The sequence below is a fragment of the Hippocampus zosterae genome, chromosome 8, assembly GCF_025434085.1.
Source record: "Hippocampus zosterae strain Florida chromosome 8, ASM2543408v3, whole genome shotgun sequence".
Lineage (NCBI taxonomy): Eukaryota > Metazoa > Chordata > Actinopteri > Syngnathiformes > Syngnathidae > Hippocampus > Hippocampus zosterae.
The window spans coordinates 22,167,815-22,180,212 of NC_067458.1; the positions used below are offsets into that span (position 1 = coordinate 22,167,815).

At 47.9% G+C, this 12,398-nt stretch overlaps 2 protein-coding genes across 4 annotated transcripts in view; both read left to right on the top strand.

Annotated features, from left to right (window-relative positions):
* The first annotated feature begins 519 nt into the window (after positions 1 to 519).
* On the top strand, positions 520 to 1,609 carry LOC127606245 (odorant receptor 131-2-like). The gene is made up of 2 exons (XM_052074353.1): positions 520 to 1,295; positions 1,404 to 1,609. The coding sequence occupies exons 1-2, from the start codon at positions 571 to 573 to the stop codon at positions 1,501 to 1,503; spliced, it is 825 nt and encodes a 274-aa protein (XP_051930313.1). The 5' UTR covers positions 520 to 570; the 3' UTR covers positions 1,504 to 1,609.
* A 1,468-nt stretch (positions 1,610 to 3,077) lies between these two features.
* Positions 3,078 to 12,398, top strand: part of herc2 (HECT and RLD domain containing E3 ubiquitin protein ligase 2) — a 47,576-nt gene continuing 38,255 nt past the window's right edge. For all 3 annotated transcript variants that reach the window (XM_052073700.1, XM_052073701.1, XM_052073702.1), the window contains exons 1-14: positions 3,078 to 3,300; positions 4,557 to 4,675; positions 5,067 to 5,160; positions 5,688 to 5,831; positions 7,665 to 7,884; positions 7,973 to 8,073; positions 9,235 to 9,376; positions 9,457 to 9,561; positions 9,686 to 9,857; positions 10,125 to 10,298; positions 11,428 to 11,616; positions 11,696 to 11,847; positions 12,034 to 12,191; positions 12,280 to 12,393. In XM_052073700.1, the coding sequence (XP_051929660.1) occupies positions 4,604 to 4,675; positions 5,067 to 5,160; positions 5,688 to 5,831; positions 7,665 to 7,884; positions 7,973 to 8,073; positions 9,235 to 9,376; positions 9,457 to 9,561; positions 9,686 to 9,857; positions 10,125 to 10,298; positions 11,428 to 11,616; positions 11,696 to 11,847; positions 12,034 to 12,191; positions 12,280 to 12,393 (1,837 nt within the window). In that variant the 5' untranslated portion in view covers positions 3,078 to 3,300; positions 4,557 to 4,603. The remainder of the gene's footprint in view (positions 3,301 to 4,556; positions 4,676 to 5,066; positions 5,161 to 5,687; positions 5,832 to 7,664; positions 7,885 to 7,972; positions 8,074 to 9,234; positions 9,377 to 9,456; positions 9,562 to 9,685; positions 9,858 to 10,124; positions 10,299 to 11,427; positions 11,617 to 11,695; positions 11,848 to 12,033; positions 12,192 to 12,279; positions 12,394 to 12,398) is intronic.

Below are 12,398 nucleotides of genomic sequence, written 5' to 3' on the forward strand. Positions count from 1 at the left end.
TCGGTTTGTCGCGGTGACATAGGAGCTGAACCGAAAAACCAAATTCACGATTTACCAGTCGATCTACGCTCTACTCTGAGCAGATCCTGTCCAAACCAGTTGGACAGGATCGGAACCGCCCGTATGAGGGTGAACACAAAGAACACGCACACCGGTTGTATCAACTTCCATGCAACCTATCAATCACTAACACAGTCGTACTCTCAGTCACCCAAATCCAGCCCCCCCCGACTTTGATTTTTGGGGGGCATTTTTTTATCTTGTCAATGTGAAGGCCGATGCCGCGTTCAGAACTTTAATCTTTTTCTTGTTTTCTTTTTTACTAATGTTGACTTGCCGTGCTCCCGAGTGATGCTGACGAGGGTAAGGGTGGGGGGTGGGGGGCTTGGCTTGGGAGGGTGTTGCATGGTGACCGGTGATGTCAACATGGAGCATGCAAACGTATAAAGAAAGCGTGCTGGCGTGCGGTCCGCTATCATTGCGTCTCAACGTTTACATCTTAATTTATTACAATTTTTGGGGGGGGGGGGGGGTGCTGCGCTTGCGTGCTTGCCGTGTCTTCCAACATCCATGCAAACCACATTTTTGGCCAACGCGACCAAACTGAGCCTCGTGGAGCGGGTGACCATCGCCACCTTGACCACCTCCTTCTGCTTGATGTTCCTTTCGGTCAACGCGCTCATGCTCTTCGTCCTGAGAAGCAAATCCGTCTTTCGGGAGACGTCGCGATACATCCTGCTCTACAATCTACTGCTGGCCGATACGTTGCAGCTGACCTTCAGCCAACTGATGTACTTGCTGGCGGCCAGCCGCGTCACCCTCTCGTATCCCGTTTGCGGCGTGCTCAGCATGCTCACCAGCCTCCTCAGTCGGATGTCTCCGTTGGTGCTGGTGGTCATGTCGCTGGAGAGATACGTGGCTGTTTGCCATCCTCTCAGGCACGCCTCCATCATCACCGTCAGGAACACCACGTGGGCCGTGCTGGCCGTGTGGGCTTTTTGTTTCCTCAATAATCTCATCCAGGGGCTTTTATTGATCACCTTTCCATTCCGGCGGCTGAAGAGTCTGCAAATGACGCAGCCGTGCACCTACGGCGCCATGTTCCTCGTGCCGCTTTCTGAATTGTACGCTAACATTTACACGTATTTCTCGTTCGCCTCGGCGAGCCTGATCATCGTTTTCAGCTACGTCGGCGTGGTGGTGTCAGCCAGGTCGGCGGCCGCGGACAAGCACTCGGTCCGTAAAGCGCGGAACACGCTGCTCATGCACCTGGTGCAGCTCGGCCTCAGCCTCTTGTCGTTCTTTTTCTCCACCGTTATGTCATTCGTATATTCTTTGTTGAACCACGTTAACTTCACACAAGTTCAGGCCGTTTTGTTTGTGTGCTTTTTTCTCCTGCCCAGATGTCTGAGTTCTCTCATCTACGGGCTGAGAGATCAGAGCCTGCGGGTCGTGCTCGTGTACTTTTGTTTGCCGTCACCTCGGAGGGTCAGACGCTCCTGATAAAGCCGCGACTGTTTCCTGAGAGGATCTCGCTTTTGTTACTACCCTCACCTCAGACGCATTTTGACTTCACACGCTCTACTGCCTTCAACACACACACACACACTCACATTGTGCACAGTGTCACTTTTACCTCTGCATTCACAAGTGACAAACCGAGCAATAGAAGTGCAGATAATTCTGCGCAAGTCTAATCCAACAGACGTTACCGAATTCAGTCCAGTCAAGAAAAAAAATAAAAATGAAAGGCCAAACAAGCACGATGACATCATAAAAGGCAACCCACAAGTTAACATTGATCCATTCAGGATGGAGTGAAATTATTCTTGAAACTTGAAATAGGTCGATGAGGCCTCATGAAGCGTTTCGCCACATTACCCAAAATGTACCGATACTTGCCAGTACTTTATTAGTCATTACTGATACTTGCCGGATCTTAAACAAACACATCTTTGAAGTTTGAAATTTTATATTTCACCTTTATTTATTCACATAACCCAATTGAAAAATGATTTTCATTGGCAATGCCGACCTGGCTGCAGGCGGAGTATTTGAGGCAGGTTTTCAGGTTACGTACCTGGTTGAACAAAAAACAAAAAAGAAACAAACATAAAAAGTAATTTTACTCAACCCCCCGGCCCCCCACAAAAAACAACGACATTAGTGTCCTAATTGGAAAGTGGCGCTTATCCGCCATCTAGTGGCCTCAACAAGTAACTCTAAACATTTTTTTACAGGAGATACAGAACTGAGTTTATGCCTACCTGGAAACATTTTTATGCTAACATATGCAAAGATCAATTGTTTTGTCCTGTGATGTATATTGTGTAATTTTGTTATTTTTGTTTTTCAAGTATGTTTTCTATTACACTTGGTAATTTAATTGGTAATATAGGTAAATCTATTGAATCCAGTTCCCCGCTACATTGGTTTGCTAACATTATGGACGGTACTAAAATACAAGAGTAAAACACAATTCTGGATTGGTATAAATGTACATATGTTACCAAAATTAAATGTGTTTGCTTTTTGGTTGGAAAGTGTACTCATGTAGTTCAGCTTCTTATTAAAATACAATAGGGAGTTGTGCAAAAAAAACCCCACAACATCAAAAAGAACAGTACACGACTGCACTTTAAGGCTACTCAACAGCATCGCAGCCTCCAGATGTATGGGCCTCTCGATATCCGAGGTCTTAACCTCATGATGACCCATCATCAGGAGCAACTGGTGGTTGAGTATCTTGCTCAATGACACTTCGACATTGTCGGGAATCGAACAACCAACCTTTGGATTGGGATAGGACCACTTTTTCACTGAACCAAAACTCCGTGAAATTATTGTACATATTTGTAAATCTGAAAACCACGTGAAAATAAAAGAATCTCGAACATGTCAAAAATTTACGGATGTATGTATGTATGGGAATTATTTGGACACAAATCTCTCCCAATATACTACACTGTATTTCAATTCTGATCTGTATGTCAAATATTCGGCAATCTTTCGAGTTAACGTCCCGCCTTGAATTTAGAAGAAGCGCGTGGTTTATTGTAATGGTGCCGCCAAGCGGGCGGAGCGGAACCTTGAAACGAACGGGCGTGGCCGTCATCCACTCCACCCCCCACTTGGCGGCCCCAGGAATGTAACACAAACAAACGCAATACAGCACCCTACCGCGGCGACGTAGTGAGTCTCCATGCCTAGAACCCATGTCGGAGATCTGTCAATCAAGTCCAAACAATGCAGCATAGGAGCTAAGAAGAGAACGGCAAAGGCATCAGCGGAAAACCGCAGGTAATTTGAGTCTTCCTGGTAAATTAGGAATCCGTTTAATTGTTGGCTTCCCCATAAAACGTTTCGCCCGGGTGTCATTCCTTCGGAGGTGTATTCCAACCCCGGCTAGGATGACGACAGCTGGATTAGCCTTACTAGCTCCGGTTAACGTTGTATTCCCATTGCGTTAGGCTACTACTTAGCATTAGCCTCCGAGCAAAAGGGTTCGCTACTTTGCCCGGTTAAAATGCGCAAATAATCAGATGATACATTTTTATTTACAGTTGCCTTGTCGAGGGTTAACTGTGGCAGGCCGGCTGGTACTTAAAAGCTACGATGATGATGTTCTACCGAACCCTCCCATCGTCATGTCGCGATAAACGCACACATATGTAGTACACACAAACATAAACATATGCAATTCCTCTTTGGAATAATCGGCGCTATTTCATATATCGGCTCATGTTTATTTTAAATGTGTTATTCGCTTAACGGTACAGCGACCGTCCGACATTCTCGTCGCGATTAAAATAAAAACAACTATATTTAGATGCGGCAGCAACCTATTTTTCTGGTCCCGCCTGTAAACAACTGATGATTGAATTTCCAACAGTGTCGCCATCATACGATGAGAAGGAGAACAGTGGCCTGCTACTGTCGAATTTACCATACGGTGTAGTCAATGCATTTTGTGCGTTGAGGATAATTTTCATTCCATTATATCAAGGGTGTCAACCTCAATTTGGTTTCAGGCCACATCTTGTTTTTTTCCTCATTATGAGGGTGATATTGGCTTCTCATGTAATTATATAGACAAAAAATAACATTCAAATAATGGGGGATAACTACATTTGAAAGCAGAAGTTTGTTCAACCAGTGTTCGATTTATTCGAAAATCTATCTGTCAGATTCCTGTCCTCGAGGGCCACTATCCTGCGTGTTTCCCTCCTCCAACTTACCTGATTCAAAGGATGATCATTGTCAGTCCTGGAGCAATATGAGAACGATACTGATTATTTGAATCAGTTGTGTTGAAAACAGCTGGAAAACAGGCAGGACAGCAGCCCTTGAGGACTGACTTTGGACACCCCTGATTTAGACGGCCACCTAAAATAATACAGCAGTCCGGATCTGGCCGTCACGTCTTGAATTTGACATCTGTGCACAATATGCAGCAGACAGTGTGTTGCCCCGTGTGTGTTATGTTGCACGGGTCAACTCTGCTGCCACTTGATTGATATTACAACTCTTTGTTTTCCCCCCCCCCATGTTTGCAGGTTGGCTGCGTTTGCAGCCGAGTTAGGAGGAGGCGAGGTGGGGAAAGATGCCCTCTCCGTCTTTTAACCTCGATGCTCAGAGTCGATTTCATGACAAATGGCTCAAGATAGACTTACAGGTACGTGACACGATCCACAAAGATGAATCGATGGGTTGCCTTATTCTGTTTCTTGTCATACTTTTGGGAACTTTCCATACGAATGAACAAAAACTGATTTGAATCGGTAAATTGGTTTTGTTTTAAAAGATGCCAGCGCATCACATTTACTCATTCCACTTGCAAATATATCGAGATACAAATCAAATTGTTTTTTTATTGGAGCGATGCACTCAACCCCTTTCTTAGTTGAACAAACCGTGAATTTTAAAACATTTAAGATTGCCTCTTGGTCGGGAATTGAAGCTATAATTTGTATTTGAGCTTAACTAAAGCGACCAGATTCCAGCACAACAATGCGTTGATTCATTTTATATATTTATTCATTTTTTTGTCTGCTCTCCTCTGGCAGTGGGCCTTCTCGGCGGAAGGACTGAGCGAGATGTGGAATGAAATGGTAAAGGATGAGGAGATAACCTTCAACAACGAGGAATCGGCGCATCCGGGTATGACACCATCTTGGCGCGTGCAGATTATTATTACCGGTATTATTTTTTTCCCCCCTCTGAATCAGCAAAAACGCTACGGGACAGTATGTCCCGGGGTTTCTTTTATCATCTTAAAGTGAAATACGAGGAATAAAATCAATTTCTATTTGGTTGGTTACATTTATTACGACAACTTTCTTTTTTTGTTTGATTTTCTAGAATTTTCCGAACAGATTAATTTGCTTTGTAGCGTCATACCACTGGCAAATTGTTCTCTCTCGCCTTCTTTCGACCTGTACCGTAGCCTGTTAAGAGCAGTTGACTCTGAATTAGTTTAACAATTTTTGTCCTCTTACGGTACTGAATGCAAACCCAACCATGACCTTCGAAATCAATGTATTTACATAATCGGAATATATATATTTGAATTTGGCATACCATTACAATCCCCGATACACAAAATTGCAACTCTGCAGTCGCCACCTTTTAAAAGCTAATATATTGATCTCAAAGTTAACTCCGACTGTGTCTTTACCATCTTGCAGAAGACTGCCCGGGCTGCTTCGCGGGCCAAAAAAAGGATGAAGCCAACGACAAGGAAAAGAAAGACGAAGATGAAGCGGCGACTGTGGCGTCCGCGGCAGTCCACCATTCCATCATCGAAACGTGGGACTGGGGACGGCAACCAGGTGAGCGGCTCGGCGACGTCACCTTGCGACGCTTTCCGGATGCAAAGCGCTCGCTTTTAAATGGACCCCAACTGATTGGGACTTTTTGTGCGGAGGCAGACGCCGATATTTGACACAATAACGTTCTGTTGAACAATTAATTTTTATGATACTTTCATGCTTCCAGCTGTAAAGATGTGAAATACAGGCAGAAGATTTGACAGTTTTATAATTTTTCTTTACAACAGCGAAAACTCAGCCCCCACCATTTTTTGCAGTTTTTGAAGATGCTAACATCTTCCAATTAAATGAGATGACCGATTAATGGTCGGACTCTCATTTTAAGCCCCTCTGAGTGAGAGGTGATATATTTTTGGTGGTGTTAGCGTAATGCGACTGGGTGGGCCGCTTTTATGCTGCAGGGAGATAAGCTTTGAGTTGACTTTGGGGGCATAAGAGGGCTGGTGGGGGTGGAGGGTGGAGGGTGGAGGGGGATCCTTCTTACTATTGATTGAGGAAAATGACATCATCAAGTAACTGGATCGCCGCTTGGATGAGCGCGACGCCATCCGGCCTGCGGGTTCAAACGGCCGCACTTCCTGCTCACCCACACCCGCTCAGATCTCGCACATCAGCAGTTTTCAAAGGAGGATAAATATTGATATCTATTCTGTAAATTGGTCGCTCTACCGTGCTTGAGTTTCTTTCCTTTCCGTTTTGAGCTCTACTGTCCTCCATTGAATCTGGAAACTAACTCGGTTCTGGAATACGAGATTATTTTTTTCACCCATTAAGATCTTTTCACTCTACTTTACCGCTCAAAGGTTTTCAATTTCGATCGTCACTCCACAACTTTAGCTCGTTGGTCCAACCGTTGCGACCGACCATGAGGATGACGGATTAGCTGCAATTGTGCGTTTGCCGTGCGCCCCCAATGGCTGCGGGCACAGCTGAGGCGGCGTTACCGCCGCAGCCTCTGGCCAGTCCGGCTTACATAAAAGCTTAAGTAGATTTCCGAGCGGCTATTTTGGCCGTCTTGTTCGTCCCCTCCGGGGCTGGCTGCTGTGACCCCGCGAGGACAACAAGGGTGTGCTGTAAAGAAAAGAATAAAAATTGGGGCACAGATAAATCAACCTGGCGGCCCGGTAGTCCAGTGGTTAGCATGTCGGCTTCACAGTGCAGAGGTACCGGGTTCGATTCCAGCTCCGGCTTCCCTGTGTGGAGTTTGCATGTTCTCCCCGGCCCTGCGTGGGTTTTCTCCGGGTGCTCCGGTTTCCTCCCACATTCCAAAAATATGCATGGCAGGCTGATTGAACACTCTAAATTATCCCTAGGTGTGAGTGTGAGTGCGAATGGTTGTTCGTTTCTGTGTGCCCTGCGATTGGCTGGCAACCGACTCAGGGTGTCCCCCGCCTACTGCCCAAAGACAGTTGGGATAGGCTCCAGCACCCCCCGCGACCCTCGTGAGGATCAAGCGGCTCGGAAGATGAATGAATGAATGAATGAATAAATCAACCTGGGTGGTCCAGTGGTTAGCGCGTCGACCTCACAGTGTCGAGGTACGGGGGTCCAATTCCAGCTCCGGCCTTCCTGTGTGGAGTTTGCATGTTTGCCTCGGGTCTGCGTGGGTTTTCTCCGGGTATTTCGGTTTCCTCCCACATTTCAAAAACAAGACTGCTTGAACACTTAAAATTGTCCCTCTGTGTGACTGCGAACGTGGATGGTTGCTCGTCTCGGTGCGCCCTTGACCTACGCACAGATAACATATGAGCCTTCCGAAATATTTACGGGTTATTAGAGTTCATTCAGCATTTCGTATCATAAAATAATTCGAGGATGGCTTTTTTTTTTCAGATGAGAAAGAGCTGAAGGACTGCCTGATGGTGCTGGTGGACGATCAGCAGAAGCTGTCGGCCCAAATGGCCAAAAGCACGCTGTCGGCTCGCCGTCTCTGCCAGCGTCTGGTCATCCTGGAGCGCTACCACATCTCGCTGAGTTACAGCATGGTGGAGAAGGACACGTTCGCCTGGAAGTTCCCCGTCCCTCCCCCGCGGCCCGCCGCTGACAATAAAAGGTACCGCCACGCGACATAAGCGCGGCACAGTCGCCGTGATGGTTTTTCTCGCTGCTGAGCGCTTGTGTGTTTGTTTATCCCCTGTCAGCTCGCGTCCTGACAGCAAAAGCGTGGAAGGTTTGGCCATGGTGGGCTCAAGGGCGGCGCTGTCGTTTGCCTTCGCCTTCCTGCGTCGGGCCTGGAGGTCAGGTAGGAAAAGCGGCAATGTGCCAGGTTCGAAATTTTCAGCGCAGGTGAACGCAGTCGCAAACCTCGCCCGACGTCACGGCCAATCAACAAGGACAGCTTGCGTCACATGATTGTTCCCCAACTGTAAGATAAGATAAGATATCCTTTATTCGTCCCACACTGGGGAAATTTACAGCCTCCAGCAGCAAGAATGTATGTAGAAAGGAGGAAGAGAAAAAAAAACAACAAACATCTTTCAATTAAATACAACATGAACACAAATGGATAAATCGCAGTACTATTTACAATTTTCCTTCACATCATTTAATTATTATTATTATTCATTCATTCATTCATTCATCTTCTGTACCGCTTGATCCTCACTAGGGTCGCGGGGGGTGCTGGAGCCTATCCCAGCTGCCTCCGGGCAGTAGGCGGGGGACACCCTGAATCGGTTGCCAGCCAATCGCAGGGCACACATAGACGAACAACCATTCGCACTCACACTCACACCTAGGGACAATTTAGAGTGTTCAATTAGCCTGCCATGCATATTTTTGGAATGTGGGAGGAAACCGGAGCACCCGGAGAAAACCCACGCAGGCCCGGGGAGAACATGCAAACTCCACACAGGGAGGCCGGAGCTGGAATCGAACCCGGTACCTCTGCACTGTGAAGCCGACGTGCTAACCACTGGACTACCGGGCCGCCCTATTATTATTATTATGATTGTTATTTTTGTAATTTGAAACTTTAGGTGCCTTGCTTCGAAACTCTCAAAATTCTTATTTGAAACCCTGAGCGGGGTTTCAAACCCAATTTTAATCCCCTAATTCCAGTTTTGAAACGCTAACCCAGGCTTGACGCCCTATTTTTAAATGCCCCAAAACTCCCACCCAAAATATTACAAGAATATTCAACCGTCAGGTCATGCAACCAGTTTCAACATATACCGAACCTCCTCAAAACTCACTTGTAATTCTTTGGCGTTCGACTCAGCAGGACTTAGATTTGTTCTTGATTTTACTGCTTGGTGCTTTCTACCGCCTTTATTACCGATTCGTCTTACTGTTTATTTTGTATGTTAAATCGCTCCATGTACAGCACTTTGTATGCAGCGATGGCTATTTGAAAGTGCTCGAGAAATACTGTTGACTTGATTTGACTTGTGATTGGGCGCAGGCGACGACGCAGACCTCTGCAGTGAGCTCCTTCAGGAATCTCTGGACGCTCTCCGAGCCCTACCCGAGGCCACTCTGTTCGACGAGGGCACCGTGTCGTCGGTGTGGTTGGAAGTGGTCGAGAGGGCCACCAAGTTCCTCAGGTGAGCCCTCCACTCGCACTGCTTTCGCCACACCCGATGCACCCGCCGTCTCACCTTTTCCCCGTCTTCCCGCGGCTCAGTGACATCCACGGAAACGCCGGCACCAAGGTCAACATTCCTCTTCAAGACCAACACTTGGCGCTGGCCATCCTGCTGGAGTTGGCTGTGCAGAGGGGCACGCTCAGGTACCCCAGCAACCGCAAGTAGCCCCGCCCTCAATGATGTCATCGGATTTAGAGCCGGCAAACGAAACCTCACGTTCCCGATGAAAGCTTCCCCCTCAATCATCGCCGACTTCCCTGTTTGCAGTCAGCTGCTGTCCGCCATCCTGCTGCTGCTGCGCCTGTGGGAGAGCGGCACCCGCGAGATGGACAACGAACGCTCCACGCAGGGCACCAGCGCGCCCCTGCTGCCCCTTCTGCAGCGCTTCAAGAGCATTTACAGTAGCAAGGACGAGCCAATCCCAGATGAGGAACCGGAGGTCAGTGTTTTGTGGTACAATTGCAATGGAACCGCGACGGGGTAGGGCAATAATCAAGTCAAGTCAAGTCAACAGTATTTCTAGAGCACTTTCAAACAGCCATCGCCGCATACAAAGTGCTGTACATGGAGCGATTTAACATACACAATAAACAGTAAGACGAATCGGTAATCAAGGCGGTAGAAAGCACCAAGCAATAAAATCAAGAACAAATCTAAGTCGTGCCGAGTCGAATAATTGTCGAAATGATCAATTTGTCATCTCCAGATCCTCTCGACACCACTGAGTCCGAACGAGAGTTTCCTGCGCTACCTGACCTTGCCCCAGGACAACGACCTGGCCATCGACCTGCGACAGACGGCCGTGGTCATTTTGGCCCACCTGGACCGCTTGGCCACCCCCCGCAGCCCTCCGCAACTCAACTCACCCACCACGCACAAGGTGACGACTCACTTTTTTTTTCTTTTTTTTTTTTTGCATTGTAATGCCTTTGCATTTGCGAAAGGAGAGTCACCACCGCACTTTCAGGCGTATCTTAAACAGGATAGTCGCGCACAAATGCAAACTGAGAACACTCGACGCAGACACGAATCCACCGTCCCCTTGATGTCAATCACGAGGCCACGCCCTTTCGCTATATGCTTCACCAATCATTAGAGCACATTCAGAAAGGAAAATAAACACTTCCTTGACATGTAACATTTGTAACTTGTTTTGATGTCCATCCAGCCATCTACCGCTTATCCGGGGCCGGGTCGCGGGGGCAACAGCTTTAGCAGGGAAGCCCAGACTTCCCTCTCCCTAGCTACTTCGTCCAGCTCTCCCCGGGGGATCCCGAGTCGTTCCCAGACAAGCTGGGTGACATAGTCTCTCCAGCGTGTCCTGGGTCTTCCTCGGGGTCTCCTCCCGGTGGGGCATGACCGGAACACCTCACCGGGGAGGCGCTCAGGAGGCATCCGAGTAAGATGCCCAAGCCACCTCATCTGGCTCCTCTCGATATGGAGGAGAAGCGGCTCGACTCTGAGCCCCTCCCGGATGACCGAGCTTCTCACCTTATCTCTAAGGGAGAGACCGGACACCCTGCGGAGAAAACTCATTTGTTTTGATGTGTTGGGGGGAAAAAAAATCAGCTGTGAAGTAATCAAAAGAAAAATACAGTAAATCCAATATACCCCCTGTGCCCACCCCCTCAAAAAAAACATTTTTTTGACCAGGTGCAGTGATGTCCCAACCATTTGGTAGAGGCACATATCTTTATAACTTTTAAAATGAATAATTTTGATTGTAACTGCCTGAAAATATTTTTTTTCGGGCGTGGGGGGGGAGTATAATCACACATTCAACTCTTTGATACGACATAAACTACTTTGAGAAATGTAACTATTTTTTACATTGTTTTCTATTTTTATCCAACACGGCGCTAATTCTCTGTAGTAAAAACGTTTGTAAACGGTAATAACGGAATAATGTCATTTCACTGAGGAAAATTGTTCTGATGCTTACGGGGGGTAGAAAAGAAAAAAAGGAAACTTGTAAGTTCAGGTCGCACTGTTTGTGTCATGCTTTTCAGGGGAACATGCAGGAGGTTATTGCTTGCGGTCTCCTGGGCTGGAAGCTTTACGCCAACTTGAACGGTCCCATCCAGTGTAAAGCTCTTGCCAACATGGGCGTCACTCAAGTGGTGTGCTCGGAAAAGGGCTTCCTCATCCTGTCAAACAGCGGCGCCGTTTACGCCCAGAACTACAAGAGCACCACTCTGGTGAGATGTCACATTCAGTGTCCTTGTGGCATCCACTTGCGTCATAACCTTAATGGATTTATTTTTTTCGCGATAACAGGCGCCCATGCTCATCTACGGACTGAGCTCCAGGAAGATCACCAAGGTGGCAGCCCACCCGGAAGGACAGCACTATTTGGCCTTGTCGTCCAGCGGGGAGGTTTTCTCTTGGGGCTGCGGCGATGGCGGCCGCCTCGGACACGGCGACACCGCGTACGGGCCCGCGTGCTTCTCACATGGCCACGCCTTGTTTTCTGTTTTGAACTCATTCAGTGTCAGCCAATTCTAGACCGAGTCTGAAAAGACGTTTAAAAACGTCTTTGGGAGTGAATGAGTGAAAAATTTTGATGTCGTTTTTATCGCAAGGCGCATTTTTAGCCAATCAACGCATGTCTCCAGGTATCTGGAAGAGCCCACCATGATCGCCGCTTTCAACGGGAAACAGGCGGGAAAGCAGGTGGTCCACGTGGCCTGCGGCAGCACGTACAGCGCCGCCATCACCGCGGATGGCGAGCTCTACACGTGGGGACGTGGCAACTACGGTCGCCTGGGCCACGGTAAGCGCCGCCCGCTGTCACGCTCGCAAACAAAAAAAGAAAAATGATGGCATCTCGCTTATCAAATTTTGATGCGCCGTGATCGCAGGCTCCAGCGAGGACCAGCTGACGCCCACGCCGGTGACGGCGCTGAAGGGTATGAAGGTGATGGACGTGGCGTGCGGCAGCGGCGACGCGCAAACGCTCGCCGTCATGGAGAACGGTGAG